Source organism: Gossypium hirsutum, chromosome D03, assembly GCF_007990345.1.
Source record: "Gossypium hirsutum isolate 1008001.06 chromosome D03, Gossypium_hirsutum_v2.1, whole genome shotgun sequence".
Taxonomy (NCBI): domain Eukaryota; kingdom Viridiplantae; phylum Streptophyta; class Magnoliopsida; order Malvales; family Malvaceae; genus Gossypium; species Gossypium hirsutum.
Window position 1 is genome coordinate 49531578 of NC_053439.1, and position 21279 is coordinate 49552856.

General features: G+C 31.4%; 1 protein-coding gene and 1 long non-coding RNA gene across 6 annotated transcripts; one reads left to right on the top strand and one right to left on the bottom strand.

The window, feature by feature from the left end:
- The first annotated feature begins 7849 nt into the window (after nucleotides 1-7849).
- On the top strand, nucleotides 7850-12918 carry LOC107927131 (P-loop NTPase domain-containing protein LPA1 homolog 1). 2 transcript variants are annotated; one of them, XM_016858133.2, is made up of 8 exons: nucleotides 7850-8208; nucleotides 8301-8490; nucleotides 9403-9737; nucleotides 10261-10342; nucleotides 10430-10849; nucleotides 10941-11693; nucleotides 11889-11999; nucleotides 12329-12918. In XM_016858133.2, exons 2-8 carry the CDS (start codon nucleotides 8332-8334, stop codon nucleotides 12725-12727), a joined length of 2259 nt encoding a protein of 752 aa, XP_016713622.2. In that variant the 5' UTR covers nucleotides 7850-8208; nucleotides 8301-8331; the 3' UTR covers nucleotides 12728-12918. The 2 variants fall into 2 exon arrangements, with proteins under 2 accessions (XP_016713622.2, XP_016713624.2); XM_016858135.2 differs by having other exon boundaries at nucleotides 7916-8208; nucleotides 10941-11678.
- A 3303-nt stretch (nucleotides 12919-16221) lies between these two features.
- On the bottom strand, nucleotides 16222-19942 carry LOC121215578 (uncharacterized). Of its 4 annotated transcripts, none has more exons than XR_005911500.1 (3): nucleotides 19351-19942; nucleotides 17131-18956; nucleotides 16222-16684 (listed from the first exon to the last, which is right to left on the bottom strand). It is a non-coding gene; the product is annotated as an uncharacterized lncRNA (long non-coding RNA). The 4 variants fall into 4 exon arrangements; XR_005911502.1 differs by having other exon boundaries at nucleotides 17131-18529; nucleotides 18873-19942; XR_005911501.1 differs by having other exon boundaries at nucleotides 17131-17343; nucleotides 17586-19938.
- Nucleotides 19943-21279: the final 1337 nt, after the last annotated feature.

The following is a 21279-nucleotide window of genomic DNA, read 5'->3' on the forward strand; positions in this document are numbered from 1 at the left end:
AGATGTCCAGTAATGCCTCGTAACCCTGTTCTGGCGACGGTTTGGAGTTAGGGGGTGTTACACGCTAGTGCTCATAAGAGCTAATCCCCTGAAACACGCCAGTGCTCATAAGAGCTAATCCCCCGAAATAAGCTAATAGAGAGTACAACTCGAGAATTTGCAACGAATGCTGAACCTCGATTTACTCAAGAAATAACATGTATAACCCTCCAAATCATCTCCACTCTGATCCAACTACAACATACCATGTCACGACTGTGCTCTATACTACGTTCTTTCCAATCAAAGCTATCATATTCATTTACGTATCTCAATTAACAGTTTATTTTCAACAATGGAATTTATATATATTTTATATCATGTATTACCATTCATCAAATCAAATAAATGTTAAATTTAAACCGCACGAACTTACCTGGACTGAATTGTAGTAATTGCAGAAGTTTAGAGACTATTATGCTATTTTTCCTTTTTCACGAGTATCTACGTGGTCTAGATCTAGAATGTAAAATTACTTATTTACTAGCATATATTTAATTTCCAATCCATTTTTCAATTAATACCCTTTTATTTTTTAAATTTACACAATTACCCTAAAATTTTTCAATTTTTTCAATTTAGTCACTTAACTCGAAATTCATCAAATTAATCATTTTTCTCAAGTCAATATTTTATCCAAATATACTAGGCCCTTAAATAGTCCCTAATAATCATTAAATTCACTATTAAACCCTAAAATTTTGATATTTTCACAATTTAATCCTAAAATTAAAATCTAACAAAAATCACTTTACAAATCTATCAAATAGCATAATCAAAGCTCCAAATATATGGTATTCATAATAAAAATTCAATATTCATCAATATATGGAAACTTCCAAAATTTTTAGCAGAATAAAAAACGAAGGTACGGGCTAGCTGAACCTAGTTGCAACGATTTCAAAATCATAAAAATTACAAGAAACAGAATTAAAACGGACTTACATGCAAGCTTTGTGATAGCCCGAAATAGGGCCTAATCGGAATAGTGGTTTCGTAACCACAAATCCGAAGTGAAATAGTTTAATTTTATAAATTTTTATTAGTTACTGATTGATTGAAATATTGTGTGAAAATATGGATAGGAAATTTTAATGCTTTAGTGCTTAATTGAATTTTTAGGACTAAATTGAGAAAAATGCAAAGTGTGTCTAATTAGTGATTAAATGACTTAATTGAATTATTGCATGAAATTGGAAGTGTTTATGTGGCAATTAGACCATAAATTAGTGTTATAGACACAAAAGGGTATTTCTAGAAAAATATCTAAGTAATGGGTCAAGGGCATTTTTGTCCAAATTGGGTAAAAGACAAAATAAAGAGAAAATAAGTGTCCATCTTCTTCAAAAAAATCAGAAGCTTGCTGCCGAAAGTTTCAGGTTACCATAGTTAAGGGTTTTGATTTTCCTAAGCTCAATTGTAAGTGATTTCTTGCCCCGTTTTTAATTATTTTCGTATTTTTATGCTTATTGAAGCTTGAATTTCATGTTTCTACCATTTAATTTAAATGAAATTAAAGTTTAAAAATTGACCCATTCATGATATAATTGTAAATTGATTAGTGATGTTAGATAATGAATGTTTGAAGTGTTAATTACAAGTTTTACTAGATGAATTTCGATGAAAAATGTTGAAAAATGGCTAAATTGTGAAAGATGGTAAAGTGTGCATAAAGTTGTGATTTTGTGAAATTGAGGCCGTTATGAGCATGAAATATGATTTAGTGAAGTTTGAAATTTAAGAATTTAGAGAATTTTATTTTTACGAGCTTAGGGACAAAAGTGGAATTTTTGAAAAGTTATGGGGAAAAATGTAAATGTGTCAAAATGTTGTGTATGAATTGCATTTGAATGGAATATTGATAAAATGTATTAAATTGTGTTAATATAGATCAAGAAAGAAGAAATAGTGCAAGTGATCGGGGAAAAGAGAAAGTTATCGACTAAATTACAAAAATAGTCGTTTTGCATCCGAGGTAAGTTATATGTAAATAATAGTTATATTTGTATAAATTGTGAATTATATTTGATATGTGAATTAATATTGAATGTGGAAGGAAAGTTGTTCATGAATTATTCAAGTGATAAAGTGTTGAAAATAAAGTGTTAAGTGTAAATTCCCGGTTGAACTTAGGAATAGAATTGGATACAAGTGACATGTCACTAGAGACCAGTGTTACAGTGTTACAGTGAGTCCCGGGTGCTGGGTGATCTAGCATGTGTTGCAGACACCTGACAGCTTGTGTGAGCAGACCCGTGGACATTTCCAGTGTTATTGATCAGTGGTAGCTTCGGCTACATTTCAGTGGTAGCTTTGGCTACATCCAGTGGTAGCTTCGGCTACATATCAGTGGTAGCTTCGGCTACATATCAGTGTGGCACTTATGTGCTAAATCTCTACGTATCCGTGTATATTCCAAGTGTTCAACGGGATTAATAATGAATTAAAGTGAATATGAAATGTTAAGTGTGAAAATGTATATGCAAGTGAATTGGTAAGATTGTGTATGTGTAAGTGATTGAAATTGCTAAGAAATGTTTTGATTAGTTATATGTTAAAAGTGTTAATTATTAATTGAGTAATTATTGTTTACATGTAACTTACTAAGCTATTTATAGCTTACACATCTCTTTCTTTCCTTTGTTTTATAGTGATTTGAACTTGATCGAATAGTGGACCGTCGGAGCTCGTATCACACTATCATAACCATCTCGGTATTATGTGCTTTTCAAAATGTTTAAACTATGGCATGTATAGAGTCTTAATCATTTTGAGCATGTCCAAATGATATGGCTAATGTTAGCTATTGAAGTAGTTATTAAAGAATATGTTTTGGAGTTATGTATGTTTAAAAGGTAACTAATTCAAAGAAGCAGTTTCTTTGACAGCAGCAGTGACGTGAATGTGAAAAATCACCATAAATAGTAGAAATGGAATTAGAGGGTTAATGATATATAGAATTAAAGCTTATCAAGTCTATTTTTACATGAAAGAAAAGGTGTAGGCAAAGGAATTTTATATTTTGAGATATTTAAATTTTAGTGAGACAGGGTCAGAATGGTTTTTGAAGTCCCCTGTTCTAACTTTAGAAAATCATTATAAATTGTAAAGAAATAATTATAGGTCATAATTTATATGTTTAGATTCCTTAGTGAGTCTATTTTCAAAATAAATTAATGGTAACCTTATATGAATTCTGTACAATTAGATATTTGATTTTTAGCGCCAAGAGGTCAGATCTGTCGAGCTGTGAAACAGGGGATACTTTAATGAATAAACTGTACTAATGTGCTAAGTCAAAAATTCTGAAAATTTTATGGTAAGTAGGAATATGAGTCTAGTTTCACAGAAAATTTACGGATTTAAATTTTGAGTTTCGTAACTCAAGTTATAATTAAATTAGTGACAGTTGCGCAGGTGGACAGTGTTGTTATGAACAGTGAATTTAATTTTAAAAGCAAATTTTTATGCTCCGAATCAGTAAGTTAAATTGGATGACATCTCGTACTCGATTCCGGAGACGGTCTCGGGTAAGGGGTGTTACAAGCTTCCTATGCTAGCCGAATGTAAAGCTTCCAAATTGGTGAAAAATGCCTAAGGTTTTCGGCAAGAAGATGAAAAATATGATTATTTTGGCTTTTGTTTTATTAAACTTTAATTGATTTACTAAATTACCTAATTACCCTTAATTAAAACCTTTTACAACCACAATTTAAAAACCCATTATAGTCCATTAATAATCAAATGGGCTAATTATTAATTTAGCCCCTTTTTATTCTATAATTAAGTTATTAAAATTATGGAATTCAAGATTTACTAAATTTTACACATTTTTCAATTTAGTCCTTTTCTCTTAATTAACTATCTAAAATTTAATATTTTTAGACCAAATTTTAATACGACTCTAATGACTCTATATATATTCTAAAAATAATATTTATGAATTGAAACGAAGGAAATTTGTGATCTCGAAACTACTGTTCCGTCACCACTAAAAATCGGGCTGTTACACTCTTAGTGACCCTATAATGAAGAAGAGGCACACCTAGATAAATTCCTAGGTTTTGAACAACCTGAAAGCCAAATAATTGACTGATCCGATAGCAAATACCACCTTCAACTCATTTGGAGAAATAATTATTGCTCTTCTGAGTACTGACCTTGTGCTTGTGCTTAGAGAAAGCACAAAAGTGATTCAATATGTCCGCTAATAATTGAGCTTGATCCAACTCCACTTTACAAAAAATGATCAAATCATTCGTGAAAAAAATATGAGATAAAGTAGGGCCCGATCTTGAAAGACGAATTAGGCACCATTTACCTTCATCAATTTTCATGTGAATAATGTGCCCTAACCATTCCATACATAGCACAAAAAGGTAAGGTGATAATGGACAATCTTGTCTGATCCCTCTAGATGGTTTGAATTTGCATAATAGAAGAAGAGGTGGTCGTCATGATTACTGAAATAAAAAAAATTGGGATCTCTGCAGCTTGTAACTAAGCATCAATAAATTTCCAACTCACTCAGTCATAACCCTTCTTTAAATCTAACTTGATCGCCATCTATTTTTTACCATATAGTTTTTTCCTCATAGAATGTATGACTTCTTGTGCTATAATAACATTACATTATCCGAAATATTACTCCCTGCAATGAAACCGACTTGTTTCTACGAGATAAAGTTAGGAAAAAAATAATTTAAATCTATTAGTAATAACTTTCATCACCAATTTATACATTACTGAGCACAAACTAATAGGGTGAAATTGGCTGAAGTCTTTTTGGTTGTTATTATTTGAGATAAGCACTATCGGTGAGTTATTCAGCTCTGGGTCAATACTGTTACCAGCGAAGACTCCTCGAACCTGTTTACAAACTGTATTACTTACAATATCCCACTGACTCTAGAAAAAAAGTGTATGAAAACCATCATTTCTCAAATATTTTAATAAGGATCCATATCAAATAAAGCTTTCTTAATTTCTTCATCAGACACCGACTTTTCCAAAAACTCAATGTCCTGGGTCTTGAGGTGAGGGAAAATGATGGAAGGGAGATCCTTCATGGGCATTGACATTTCCCCCATAAAGCTTCTCGAAAAAACCAACTGCCCCAGTTTTAAGGATGTTCTGATTGAAACACCACTCACCATTATCAATGCATAGGACAGTGATATGGTTAAATTTCTTCTTTAAACCGTTTGACTATGAATGAATTTGGTGTTATGGTCCCCAAACTGGAGCCAGTCACATCTAGATTTTTACTTCCACAGAAGCTCATCATAATTCAGCAAGTTTTCCAAATCATCACGCACATTAACCTCTAATTGAAGTAACCGGCTAGAGGCAGAATGATCTAGGGCCTTTTGGATATTAGTAAGCAACCTCGTAAGATATATTTTTCAAGAACTTATAAAGTCATAAACGTACCTGTTCCATTTTTTGACATGTGAAGTAAATTCATAATGAGAACTAACCATATTACACGAAAACTTCCACTTATCTTTCACAAATAAGGGAAAGTTAGCATGCTTCATCCACCTTGCTAAGAACTTAAAAAGTCTCTTTGTAGCCACGCTAATATCTAGTTTGGTCCTCAAGATAATGGGCCTATGATCAGACTTAGTCTTCAGCAAGTTATGTAGTGCATTATTGTACGGATAAGAGTAATAGGTAGACTTGTGTCTTGCAATGTGTCTTCTAAAAATTCCCATCGAACTTTATCATACGCATTCTCTAAATCCACCTTAACCACCAACTATCCCTTCTTACTCTTAGTGGTTTTCATAGTATGAATTGCTTCCTGTGTGATAATAATATTGTTGGAAATATTATGTAAATGTATAAAGCTTGATTGATTTTGCTTTACTAGAGTTTGCATCACTTGTCAAAGACTGATGATGATTGTTTTTGTAATCACCTTGTACAAGACATCGCGTAAGTTGATTGGTCTGAATTGTTGAATGGATTAACTCTACATCAAATTTCTTTGGAATAAGTACCAAAAGAGTAAGATTAATATTGAACTCTACATTTAACAATTTCTACTTATCGTAATTATACTAAATCATATAATATATACTCTATAGCAAAATTTTAACATAACTTATGGTAATTATAAAAATTATATAATATATATTCTAGAGCAAAATTTTAACATAAACAAAGAACTACATAAATGAAGTTGTTTAATTTTTGACAATTGACATACTAGATTTTTTTAAATTTCCTTATTAGCTGGAAAAAAGTGAAGCCCAATTAATTTTAAATTAAAAAAAATAGTATTTCATTGTGAAAGTTCATTTATATTAAATCACAATAAGTAAATATTAATTAAGTTGTTTTAAAATTTTATTTTCACAATCACTTAAACAAAATTTTTTAATTGAACTTGAAAAAAAATCTTTATTCCATCTACTCACATTATTATTTTTATACTTTTAAACATTTTGGGTTTAAAATTTATATTAATTCCTTTATATTTTCTTTTTTCACTAATTAAATAATTCATTTACTTTTTAATTAAGAATTTTAAAATGAAGTGAAGTTAAAATATTTTAAATCATTATTTTAATATCAAAATATAAATACAGTTTATTTATTTGAATTTTATAATATTTCAAAAAATTCTAATATATTATTAATTAAATAATATATACAATTATACTGTGCATGGCATTAAAAAATTATAGTAAAATCAGTTATACTCGATAGCAGTGCGAGTTTGCTGGCAAAAACATGTGGTAGCCACAAACCGAGACATGTGTCCGATAGTAAAGAGTGTTCTCTAGTTTTATGTCTCCAGCTATATTTTACTCTTATCTTTACTTTCGTTGCGGTCCAAGGTTGTTCCATTGTAAATTAGATCCGTCGGTGAGGGGAAATTATAAAAAATAAAGTAAATGAGATTTTACTTGGAATAATATGTATGTTTTATTTTAAATTATTTTGGATTTAAATATCAAATGGATATGTATTATTTGTGTAAATTTTTTTATTAAAAAACAAAAAAATTATCAATTTTACAAGAAAAGTAAGAATATCCAATTTATAATATCTTTAAGATTGAAACTTTGATTTAAATCATGTTTTAATTTATTGGTTAAAAGTGTTGATCATATCCCAAAATCGTGAACTCAATTTGTAGATCAGTATAAAGAAAATATTTTGGTTATTAATTAATTTTCATTTAATTGCGAATTAAAAGTCAACATGTAATTAAAGAGACTAATTATCGTGTTTTACTTTTTTTTTAAATCGCGAGTTAAAAAGTCAATTATTTACGTAATTAAAGAGATTAATTGTTAATAATAATGTTTTTTCTTAAATATCTTAACTTTAAATTTTACGAGTCGGTGCGTAATACTTTTCTTTAATGGCTGTAGTTAGGGTGTTAATTTGGTTAACACCAAATTGAACAATGAACTAAAATTCCGTTTATTTTAACCATTAACTTAATAATAGAATTACTGAATATTAATACACTGCTAAAAAGTTACCCAAAAGTTTTTCTTATTTAAAATTTAAAATAAACTAACTAAATAATAACTTACTTAAAACAAATTATTTAAAAAACTATTTTCTCACCTGTATAGTCGTTGATAAATTAAAGGAATTGAAACATAAATAAACCAATAAAAAGGGTATTCTGCGTCAAGTCCTTTTCTCTAAGCCTCCTTTCCCTTCTTTTCCTTAATTACACATCAAGGACAAAACGGGATTTTTCGCTACTTTCATTCTTTTACCCTCTTCTTTTTCCTAAAATTGCCTCAATTGCCATACCTTGATGATCGTGCCAGTAGAACGGGCCCCACACACTAATTCATCTAAATACCCTTCCCTTTTCCCTTAAACCAAAACAGAGACGTACTGTACTTACGCACTGATATCGAGGGTATTTCGGTCTTTTATAAAACCCGCGCAATTCAGAAAAGGGGGGAAAAGAAAGGAGAAAAAGTAAAAACACAAAAAAGGACTCGTGTAAGCTTTGCTTGCGTGATGCGTGGTATAGTGTAAGTGATGACACGGCCAAAGAGCTTAAAAAACCCTTTCACTCGCTTCGAAAATGGCGGTTTCTTGGATTTCATTCATGATTTATGGAGAAAATCCAACATTCAAACCCTAGCGATCTTTGTTTTTGGTTGATTTAGCTGTATATTTATTCAGGTAAGATTCTTTTTGTCTTCTTCGTTGATTCTTCTACATTGCGTTATTTCAGAAGGTTGACGTTTTGATTCTTCTTTTTTTGATGATCACAGATAGCGCGCGCGAGTGAGAGAGAGAGAAGAGATGGGAGAGATTCCGAAGGTATTGTACATAATGGTAGTGGACGAAGGCGAGAAGAAGGAGAAGGAGAAGGAGAAGGAGAGGTCGTCGTTTCGGTACACGCGTCCCGTTCTTCAGAGTACTCTTCAGCTCATGGGATGCAAAGCTCGTCATGCTTTCAAGGTTTTCTCTCTTTCTTTCTTTTTGAAATTTGATTTTCTTTAAAGAAAACTTCAAGCAATCAGGCTGATTTCGCTTATTTATGGATTTTCATTTTATCCTCGATTTCTTTCTATTCGCAAAATATTATTACGAATTTACGATATAATAGAGTAAACTCTGGATGATTAGTTGATAGATCTGGATTGCTTATCACGTGTTCTATGAAATTTCTTTCCGAATTTACATGTTTTTTTTTAAAATTCGGATTTAATGCTGAGCCTAAACAGTTTCATAGTCGCGCTTTTTTTGTTTTTTTTGTTTTGGCTTCTCTATTTATCCGGAAAAAGAAAAACCAGCATCCTGTCGTTGTCATGGAATGGTAACGGAATATTTATCTCCTCGATAGATTTTTAACTTCCTATTTGTGTCTGCGCCTTTCAGATCTTTGCAAATGATCGAAATCCATATAGATGAAATCAGTTTGGATCAGTTTTATCTTTTCTGTTGGCACCTCTCTGTTGTGGATCTTGTACCACCGTGTGGTCCCATCATCGTTTTCTGTATTTATTGTATTAGTGCATGTTATAGGTTTGATTTTCAGTTTGTATTTAATATCTGCTTCCTAGTGGGTGATAGAAATCTTCGCTTTCGTGTCCAGTGAGAGGTTGAGGCGAGAATTAACTTGGAGACTTTTGCTAAATTAGATATATTTATAAAATTCTTGTATAATGTGGACTGCCCAGATTCTCTGTCGTGCTGTCACTTTTGGCATTATTATTCGTTTAGCATCAATAATTTTATCGTTTGGAGTTGTTGCATGTCATTCCATATTTAATTCTCTAATCTGACATGATTGGTTTTTCTCTCATGTTTCTTTGATTGTTATGGCAAGTGGATCCTTTTGCTAAATGTATTCTTTGTATTTCTTACCAGATTAGCCAGAGTGTTTTTGAATTGATAAGAAGTGATCCATTTTACAAGTCTCTACATTATGAGGGAAACGAGATCTTAAACTCTGATAGTTTCAAAGGGAACTCTGAAAGGGAAGACGTTCGTCCCACCAATGGTAACTTTGGCGGAGCAGAGGCAGGCAGCTGCTTAGTCTCAGATAAAGATGATGGAAATAAGACCATACCATTTGAGCTGTACAAAAGACGTACCACGGTTGTTGTTAGAAGGGAAACTTTCTTGGATGTTGTCTGTGAAGCTCTGGCTGAGTATAAGTATGTGGGTCCAAACCAGAGAGCTGACTTGATTTTGGCAAGCAGGTATTGTGAAACTGTGACATCTTATACCTACCAGAAACTTCTGCAATTATAATGGCCTGTAATTAATTGCTTGCATGTTGAATCTGCAAATATTCCTTCATTTTTTTTTCTGGTAATTTCATGGGGAGTTGTGGTAGCTTGTAGATTGGTAATTCACATTTCTCTTGGATTCTCTTTATTTAACGTGACAAACTTTTCATAGAATTTATTTCAAGAGACTATCGAGACTTGAGTTTCTCCATCAAATTTTCAATTGTCTGTCAACTTTCTTCTTTTCCCTCCTTTTGGTGGTTTTGCCAACAAGATAGAGTTCATAATCCCAAGTATTCCATAAGTTTCTAATGTAAGGTGTATGCATATTTTTATATTTAATGCCTAGTGCAGGAAATTTGCATATATGGTTTGGCATGGGTTTGTGATGGTTTTAGAACGGTCTTGTTCTATGTCCTTTGCTTGGGGGCTTCAAATTAGATGCAAAAACCTTCTTGTCTCCCCTTGTAACTGTATTTGGTCTTCACTGCAGAATACGAGAGAGGAAGGAATCTGTAACTGTGCTGTTGTGTGGCACTAGTGGTTGTGGCAAATCTACTTTGTCTGCTTTGCTGGTAGGTTGTGCTTTTCATGTTAATGTTGTGGCACTAGTGGTTGTAACTGCAATTACAAAATAGCTAATCTTTGGTAATGTCGTGCAGGGTGGTAGGTTGGGAATTACAACTGTGATTTCTACGGACTCTATTCGCCACATGATGAGGAGTTTTGCGGATGAGAAGGAAAATCCTCTACTGTGGGCTTCAACCTATCATGCTGGGGAGTGTTTGGATCCTGTGGCAGTTGCAGAAGCGAAGGCTAGAAAACAGGCAAAAAAGTTGGCAGGCATTGCTCAATCACTTCCCAAGGGTGAGGTAGCTGATGGTTCTTCAGCCAATGGGTCCCATACAATGGAGGGTAGTTCTGCTAGTACTGAATTGATCAGTTCCAAACAGATGGCAGTTGAAGGATTCAAGGCACAAAGTGAGATGGTAATAGACAGTCTAGACAGGTTGATTACTGCGTGGGAAGAGAGGAAAGAGTCTGTAGTTGTCGAGGGTGTTCACTTGAGCCTTAATTTTGTTGTAAGTATACTTTTTTTGGGGGGTTTCCTACAGCAAAATGTTTTTGTCCCAAACTTACTTTATTCTCGTCTTAAATTGTGATCATGTCCAGATGGGGCTTATGAAGAAACATCCCTCAATTATACCATTCATGATATATATTACTAATGAAGACAAACACTTGGAAAGATTTGCAGTTCGTGCGAAGTACATGACATTGGACCCTGCAAAAAATAAGTATGTAAAGTATATAAGGAATATTAGGACGATACAAGATTATCTATGTAAACGAGCTGACAAGCATTTGGTCCCCAAAATAAACAACACAAATGTCGACAGAAGTGTGGCAGCCATACATGCAACAGTTTTCAGTTGCCTCCGCAGGCGTGAAGCTGGGGAGTCACTTTATGATCCTATAACAAACACAGTTGCTGTGGTTGATGAGGAATACCGGAACCAGTGTGCTGCCAATTCACTGAGCTCCAAGGGTATGTTTCAGTTGATCCAGAGGAAGGGTTCTTGTAGGCAACTGATGGCCCTTCTTAACACTGATGGATCTGTAGCTAAAGCTTGGCCAGTAGAATCAATTGATAGCAATGGAAGGCCCATCTCTGGCTATGGAACTGAGGGTGGAATAGGCATTCCTTTATATGGACCTTTAAAAATTGGCAAAGCCGAACCTGTTAATCTTCAATTTGGTCACTTTGGAATTAGTGCCTGGCCTAGTGATGGTGGCACAAGTCGTGCTGGAAGTGTGGATGAGTCGAGATATGATGGGACTGAAAATAGCAGTAGATACCAATCTTCTTGCTGTAGCTCACCGAGGATGTCCGATGGTCCAGCAAAAGAGGTAGCCTGTTGCAATGTGATTTTCTTTTTCCAAGCACTCTTTATCTATGCTTTGGGTTATATTTTTAACATCTATACTTCAAAGTAGATGAAATGATTAGAAAAATGTAAGTCACCGTTAGTTTAGTACTAATAGTGTGGATTTTTTTTTAATGTATATAGTTATTCTGTGCTTGTTTTGCTTTTGGTTTATCTATTTTTCATCTTACAGCTTAAGGAGGAAAACTCAGTCTATGGCAGCGATGAAGAAGTTGATGATCAACCTGAGGTGGACACTGATGAGGATTTTAGTGATGATGGTGATAAAGAGGTCCATGAAGAGGTATGAACTTGTGTTAGACCCTACAATAGGTTTGTGTATATATATATAATTATCGCATTAGTTTAGAGATTGAGTTGCAAACTACCATGCAATTATACCAAGAGTCCATATGTGTTATGTGGAAGAAGTTTATGACATTGCTTTTTGTTCGATTATCGTATCATAAGCTTCGTTCTCGTTCATTAATTTTTTTTATGAACGCAAGATGATCGAAATGGCATGAGATTCTGCTTTACAATTTGAATAGATTTTTGTTCCAACCCCGACTCTTTCATGCTTTATTTTGTGTAGATTTTGCTCTAAATCTTCTTCATTTTCTGTTCCAACAGGTAGGTTCAGTTGATGAAGGCTCAACAAAGTCGGACGAAGAGTACGACGATTTGGCATTGCAAGATGGAATGAAGAATGGCTACAGCCCTGATGACGACGACGACTGCAATTGCGATAACGTGGTGATGTTTTCCGGGGACCAACAAGCAACTTCCTCAGAAGGGGATAAATATAACAAGAACTTGGACCTCTTCCTTAGAAGTATAAGAAAGCAGTTTTCTGAGCCGCTATGCTCCTACTCTTCCCTTCTCACGGAGAAGATTGAGAAGGGCAACGTTAAAATGCGAAAACGGTCTCTGAGTATTTCAGCCTTGGGGAATCGTGGATCAATAATAGGGGATCCCATACTTTCACGGGCACCTGAGAGATGGCAAAATAGTCTAGTTCATGGCATTTAGTTTGTTTTTTTTTTTTTGGTTTTATAAAGATGTGGCTTTGTCGTTAATTACCGGGTAATCTATCCCAAGTTCCTCCCCTGCTCACTTTCTTCTCTCGTGCATAGTGGGCAAATGGCAATGAGCTTTGATGTTTTGGTTTTCTGATCAAATTTTGGGTCTAAATTTCAAAAGCTTGAGTTGGCCTGAGTAAATTAGTGTCAATAATTTGAATTATTCAATAATTTATAACCTGAATTACCAATAATTTGAATTAGAAAAGTACTCGAATCAGACATGATTTGAATTTAATTTAATTTGAGCAAGTAAATAGAAGTTAGATAATACCAAATACTCGTTGAATAAACTTGACTAGGAAAATGACTGAATTTAAAATTTGAATTTGTCTTCAAACTTTTCAGAACTATCACTTTTATTATAAATTTTGGTTAAAAAGGTATTGGCTGGTATTTTATAAAAAAATTTGTTTTAATTTTTTTAATTTTTGAATTCGTGTTATATGTAAAAAATTATTTTTGTGTTATATGTAAAAAAAAATATTTTTATTAAGATGGAAAAGTTAATATCTATTAATTTTGTTGACCGCATGTTACCTCAATGATTTAAAAATAAATAAAAATTATCAGAAAGATAAATAAATTCAAATTATTAAAAAGCATAAGTTATTAGGAATTCTAGAATTTATTTAATAGTAAAAATCATTCTATAATATTTAGATTTTCTTTATGAAGTTGTAATTAATTGTTGATGTGGTATACACGTGAACTGTTATGTCAGTAATATTAATTTTTTTATTTATTTTAAGATGTTTTGACAAAAATATTAGTTTAAGAGTTAAAAAAGACAAAAAATTAAATGAAAAATTAAAATAATTTTTTTCAGAAATTTAAGAGTTAAATAAATTAGTATGCCAAAATACTAATGACATTAAAAAAAGTGGCACCCATCAATGAAAACATATCCTGTGGTATTCATTTGCACAAAGTAATTAATAACGTATCAGTAATTAATGACATGAGATTTATTAAAGAATTTTAAAATTTAAATAAAATATAAATGTTTAAAAGATCTATTAAATTAAAAAAGAATAAAAGAAATTTACAGTATATAAATTATGTAAAAGGCACAAAACATTATATAAAATATAAAAATTCAGAACTCTAAAAATATAAAAATATATTAAATTCATAAAATTAAGAAAAAGATTGTAATATATAAATTATATATTAAAAAATCATAAAAATATATAAAATGTAAATAATTCAAAAATGAAGAAAAAAAATAAAATTCTAAAAGTTAAAAAGCCATATATTAAAACTTCAAAAATTAATCAAACTTTTAAAAAATTACAAAAAAGTGTAAAAAAAATTAAAATACATATTTAAAAAAAACTCAAAAAATATTATTATATTTAATTTTTTAAAAAAATCTTTAAAATAAAAAAAAAACATATATAATCCTTTCAAACTCAAATAAGTCTCCTTCCAACTCAAAATTAACCCTAAACTCAATACAATGCAGAAAAAATAATTGTAATTTAAACTAAGCCCACCCAAAAATCAATCCAATTCCATGTGCAAGGGTGTTTAATTAGTTGGTCCAAATTATCCAAACAAAAAGTAGGTCACCATTTTTGCTCTCGCGTCATCTGAAATCATGAAATGGCATCACTGTTTTGCGAATTGAGTGGATTTTATACATAAAAAAAAATGTATGGAATAGAGATATTATACCTTTTTAATAATGTAATGTTATATCAGTATTTTTATTTTGAATTTTAAAATTTTTATTTGAATTTAATTTTTTTCAGGATGAAAATGTGATGAAAATATTGATACAGCAGTAAACTATTGAAAAATAAATACAAATAACATGACGTTCTTGTTTCATATAATTCTTTTTCAGCTAAGATAACTCGCCCCAAAATTAATGGATCCGATGGTTTGTTAAAAAGCTAAATATATTTTTTTGGTACTTATAGTTATTTTTTTTTAAAATTAGTATGCTTTCATTACACAAAATGATATATAACAGTGTTAACTTTTCATATTGTTCAATAAATATATGAGACATGGTGAGTCCCATATTTGACGTGTGATGATGAAGACATTACAATGATATCACATTAAAAATTCAAAAAAAAAAAGGAAATTAAAAATATTTTTATAATGTTTCTTTAAAAATAAAAATAAATATAAAACATTATAATTTTCACAAGATTTTATTAGAAAAACAAATTTATAGAAATAAAATGTTTTTATAAAAATAATAATTTTTATAATTTTATAAAAGATTAAATGAAAATCATGAAAATATTCATGGGGTGAGTTACTTTTTTACAATTTATTATGCAAATAAAAATTATAATTTTTTATATAAAATATTTTTTAATTATTATACTTTTTAATTTTCGGATGATCATTATATGTCAAATATTCATTGCACCATATAAAAAAGTTAACACTGCTCTAGGTACCATTTTATGTAAAAGAATTCAAACATAGGTATGAATTTGAATAAAAAAACATAGGTACCGAAATGAACATAGAAATCAAACATAGGTACCAAAAAAGTACATTTACCCTTCTTTAAAAAATACAATAATAAATTTAGCTCTTAACCATTATCTATTTTATTGTTTTTGGTATTAGTTTTTTTTTTATCATTTTGGTACTCAAACCTAAAATTTTGTCAAATTGCCTCTTTTTTTTTTAATGTAAAAGTTGATTGAACTGTAAAAAAAAAAATAGTACTAATATGAAAAATTTTCCATCTAAAAAAGTAATTTAACTAAAATTTAAAAGTTAAAAGACCAAATAACAAAAGTAACAAAGATTAAGGGTTAAATTTATTATTATACCAAAGTTTCATATTTGATCTCTTGTGATTGTAAAGTGACCAGTTAAACATCAGTACTAAACGACCATAACTGCACCCTTCAAATGCGTTCTTATTGATTTACTGACCAATTACATGATGAAACATATCATGTCGGAGACCAATTGCAGGTCCTTCACTTTGCATGTCTGCCACGTGAACACCCATAGGTTCTATCAGATGAAACTACAATTACAACATTAGGGGACCATTATTTATCTTTTTGCCTTTTGGGTCCACTCAAACCAAAGCCTTGGCTTGTATCGCATTCATTTCACCAAAAAGAAAAATATTTGCAGGGGGAATCCATTTTTTGCTTTAATTGTATAATTTTGGTTTTTCGTATGCTTGACATTTATACCATAGCAGCTTCTTCGCCCTTACAAATACAATAATTTTGGTGATAACTCAATTTTGGGATGCCTTTTGATATTTAAAAAAAAAATAGAGAAACAGGAGCGGATGAGGATCTTTCTAGAATATTTATACCTATTGTTTGAGTTGTCCGGTGTATGACCAATGGTTCCTTGATTGATCATGCAAGTGAGCTTGTTTAAGCATGTTTCAACGATGTTACAATGGCATCATATCAACTGAACTAATGCATATGTTAGCAGTGGTTAACACATCAAATTCCATTACCATGTGATAACTATATAGGTTTTTGTCTTTGACAGCCCAAACATAATACTCATGTAGGACGGTACACAAATAAATATATATATGTGTGTGTGTTGATACCAGGGAGTAGTTGAAGACGGTTGACACAGTTGTGCTGGAAGTTGTAGAAAGTTGAAATCTGAGGGAAATTCGGTAGAGTAACAACAACGGAAGTCTCTTGTCAGTGGTTCTTAGCTAAGGGGAAGTTATAGGTTTGATGTGGTGGTGGAGGAGCCAGATGTCAAGGTTCTTGCAGTAAGCTGCTAAGTCATGACGGATCTTCAGCACGTGTGCTTAGCGTTTATGGAAGGTCTTGTCTTCATAGACTATATTGTGAAATTAAATTGGAAAAAACTAATAGTTCTAGTTCACGTTCTAGTAATTGGTAAGTTGGCGAGGTTCCTTCATGATGGGTGAACCTACCTGCAAAAACGTAATGTCCAGCAATTCATTATTAAGACTAAAGGATCAAAGCAGTGTATATCAGTATATATGTATAGGTGCATAAGTTTAGGAGAAACAAGTGGATACGTGTACAACTGCACAAGTGTGTACTAGGTGGAACCACTACATATTCATGCATCCATGGCTATCTATCTTTTGAAGTAACCGATAATATCTTGAATGGGGACCGTCAATCTCAATGATGCAGAGACTTCAATTTTCTAATATCCATTCATCTATTTATACTTCACTTTTTTAACACTAAAGGATCAAGCAATTACTAAATACATCAATCAACCCCCTTTGCAGATATTTTGTAAACTAGTCTGCTAGTGCATGAAATATTCAACAATATATAAGAAGGCCTATAAGCAAACTGAAGAGAAGAACCCCATACATACATACGTACATACATACATACATACCTTCTCTTCCACATTGGAGTTTCCAATATTCAACAATATCTACTAATTTCCAGTACCAAAGAACTTGCAGTAACCTATTCATCTGAATATCATCAAAATCTCATAAGCAAATCTAAAAAAACCCCATTTCTCTCACGTCCAACTCCAAAGCACTCTCATGGGATGGAAACATCAGCAAACCACCTTGTTGGCTTTAGTAAAAGCTCATTACATCTGCAATGTAGCAACAAAGGGATCTAATTTATTTTTAATAGCATCTACAAATATAACACAACAAAGCACTTTTTTTTAAGACACTATTACCTTACCCTGCAATGTAAAAAAAAAACAAATAAAACATTACTTATGGAGATATTCAGATACCCTTTTTTATTATTATGAAAGAATAATACCCCCAAACATTAACATTGAAGTATGAATATATGCATCAAATATATTTATATATATACACATACCACCTGACAACAACAAAGAGTCTTCTCTCATCTTGTCCTTGCTGATGCTGTGAAGTGCAAAGTGGGTAACTTTAAACTGAGAAAAAAAGGGGAAAAGATTAAAGGGTCTTTTTTTTCCCTCTCTTTTCTGTAGTCGTTTATTGCCGGTGCAGCATCACCAAGATTCTCAATTTCAAAGTACTTTTGCAACAAAAATTATCAAATTTCAACTTTTTTACCTAAGTTATTTGAGTTCGGGTGCGAGTATTGAATATGTATACGTGTTTAATATAGATATGATTAGTTTTTCTATATTTTTTTCTATACATTTGAAGGACTTTTGGAGGTCATATTCTCATATTGGTGTATCGTACACCAGCATCAAACACGAAAAAACAAAGAGGCTGAGCAAGATAATTTTTCATCACCTCCATGCATTTGCCTGTTAAGCTTGATGATGCTACACCCAAAAAAAAAACCTATTATTTTCTTTTCCTTTTATGAACTAAGAGAAAAACCCTTAATGCATGTAGCAGAGAATATAAGTATAAAAGCTTAGAAAGCGATTGAGGGCTCATATATATATCCATAAATTTCAAGAGTAGATTATCATTTTCATGACTGAAGGAAGCAAATTTTAGAAACTATGAACTGAATAGAAACAGATAAAATGTTTTAAGGGTCCACTAACAATATTAAAAAAAAAAAAGGCCAATGGCAGTGTCCCATAATTCCTAGTTCCTACATCATTTATGATCTTGAAAGCTTCCAATATTCAACAATATCTACTAATTCTTTAATACAAAAATCCACTTGGAAGAATCCCCTTAAAATTTCTATTTGAAGACAAAGATATGGAGGAAAGAACCAATTTGCAGTAACCTATTTATTTGATATCATCAAATTCCATAAAGAAACAAAACCTAAAACTACTCATTTCTCTGTAAGAGTGCTTCTTTGCCTATCTGCAATGCAAAAACCATTAATGAAATAATAGGAATAAAATAATCAAAGATCTAAAAAATACCAACAAATGGATCTAATTTCCTTCAATATAGCATCAACATACATAAACACAACAAAGTCTCTCAATATAGCTTCATATGTTAAAGTACCCAATATTTCCACTGCAGCAATATATTTGGCTCTGAAGAATAATTACAGATCTGGATCTGCAACTAGTCCTTTAAAAACAGCTAACTAGATACCCTTTGTTTGTTAAAGATTAATACCCCATAAACTAACATTGAAGTATGTCCACTTGTCTACATGTATCATATATATGTATACGTATATGTACATACTCACCTGACAACAACAGAAAAAAAGTGCCTTTTTTCTCATCTTGTTCTTGTTGATGTTGTGAAGTGGCGAAAACTGTATCCTTTGAAACTGAGGAGAAAAAAAATAGGAATTAAAGGGTTCTTTTCTTTTAATCTCTTTTGTGTAGTCGTTTATTGCCGATGCAGCATCATCAAGATTCTCAGTTTCAAAGAACTTTTAGCAATGTAATTTGCATGTGAATCTTGATGATGCTACTCCTGCAAACAACGACTGTCAATCTATCTACTTATCCAAATATCCCCATGCACATACACACATATTATATACAATTTTGGGATTTATATAAAAGGAGAGGAAATAAAAGAAAAAGAAGATTAAAAGTTTGAGTATGACCCCAAAGAGCCTAAAATCATGGAAAAGCTTCAGCAAGAAAAAAAAAGAGAAAATTAAACAGGAAAAAGATTTTTTGTATATAATTTCTTGGAAGAAAATATGTTCGTACTCTTAGCATCAAAGAGGGGGCAGGTGGCTAGGACCAGCTGATCTGGCTTATTACCAGTGGCTGAAACATAAAGTTGATTACGTGAGATCTACCCAACAAGAATCTAACCAGTTGAGACTATTCATCTTTATAACAAAAACAACCACAAAAACCCTACTAATTTCCTTCCTTTTATGAACTTAAAAAAAAAAAAAAGAGTTCCTATGAATTAAACCGGCAAAAAAATGATGAGAAGCTAAGCTGATTGTATAAAAGATCTTATGAAACTCTGATTTCTCTTTCATAATGGAAAAAACCCCATGTTGAAAAGTAGATTTATTGACATAGAGCTTGAACAAAAAGAACCAAATCCCTTGGGGGAAAAAAGAACATTAAAACTAGCAAGAAAGATATGAAAAAAAGCTAACTAGAGAAGAAAGGAAACGATATGAATATTATATGTATATTTATGTGTATATATATACATATATATATAGCAACGATGAGATCTAAATCCAACCGTGGGAAAGGGTTTGGAGATTTATAAAGTGAAGAAAAAGAAATAAGATAAAGGACAAAGAGAGAGGGTTTGAATTTCATTTTCAAAGGAGGGATTGTAAGTAGTGACACAGAGATAGGTTAATTTATATTGCAGGTCTCCAATTTTAATTAGGGCTTGGAGTGTCACTTCATGTGTGATTTTTAAAAATTTATTTCAGCAATCATTACTTAATTTACTTGAGATTAATTGTTGATGAGTTAATTTATTAGAATGATTGCTTTTAATTAGATTTTTTATATAATAAAAAATAATTAGGGATTTAAATGAATTTTATTTGGGTTTCTTTCACAAATTTGTGGGTTTTTTATTGGTTGATGCTTAGCTGTATAGTACGCAGCACTCATGTTTGCTGCAGTTACACATCGCCATCTTCCTCAAGAGTCTGTCTAGCCCTAGTTTTTATAATAATAGCAAATTTTTTAAATAAAAATAAAAATATGCTAACTTAAAAAAAGAGAGTAAATGGTTATAAAAATTAAATTATTTTTTATCGAGAAAAAGTTTAAGTGAGTGAAGGCTACTCCTTTCAAGATTAGGATATATCATCCATCAAATGAGATTATTGATAAAACTCGAACTCTACTACTTACCAAAGCGCTAAATGAGACTAGTAGTAAAACTTGAACTTTGATGTTCGTCAAAGTATCAATGAGTACCTGATCAACTACCTTAACATGAACCCTTCTCGATCACCTACTAACTCGAATTTTAATACTTAATAAAGTACTAAATATTACTCAATAAATTAAATTAACAAATCTATTAAAAATATTTAAAAATAAAGAAACAATAATAATAATAAAAACAAAATGAAGTATGATAGTCTTTTAGAACTGTAATGGATGAAAAAAAAAACCCAAAACAGGGTGGCCATTGACTTGGAAATAGAAGATGATCAGAATGATCATTGCCTCCTCCATTCATTTTCTTGAAAACCAAATTCAAGAATTTGATTCCAAAATGGCTCACCAGTGGAAACAAAAAAACAATGAATACAGACCCATTGATTGTTTGCAATGAAAAATTGTCTCATGAATCAAAAGACTATCAATCAAGCTATTTTTGAGAGTTTAATTTATGAGCCCTTCAAATTTATGGGTATGATTTGCATGTTTAATTATTTGTTCGGGTTAAATTATAGAATAAAGTTTCTATATATTTTATACGTTTGAAATTTAACCTTCCAACTTTTATATTTAAGAATTTAGTCTCTTTAGATATTTGTACCCTGTCGAAGTAAGGAACCATGGCATATATGTTTGGAATAGATTCCGTTTTGAGAGAGTTGAAAAAGCACTATCTCGTTGAAAGGTTCTATACATCCACCCTTTCTCAACGCATTTCTTTAGACAAAGACTCCGTTTTTTCTGCTTTTTGGATGGTAAATA

What these genes read in the sequence shown, in the direction of transcription:
- LOC107927131 (XM_016858133.2), top strand. Translation starts at nt 8,332, where the DNA reads ATGGGAGAGATTCCGAAGGTATTGTACATAATGGTAGTGGACGAAGGC. An exon ending in CTACTTTGTCTGCTTTGCTG is followed by an intron (nt 10,343 to 10,429) that starts GTAGGTTGTGCT and finishes AATGTCGTGCAG; the next exon opens with GGTGGTAGGTTGGGAATTAC. An exon ending in ATAAAGAGGTCCATGAAGAG is followed by an intron (nt 12,000 to 12,328) that starts GTATGAACTTGT and finishes CTGTTCCAACAG; the next exon opens with GTAGGTTCAGTTGATGAAGG.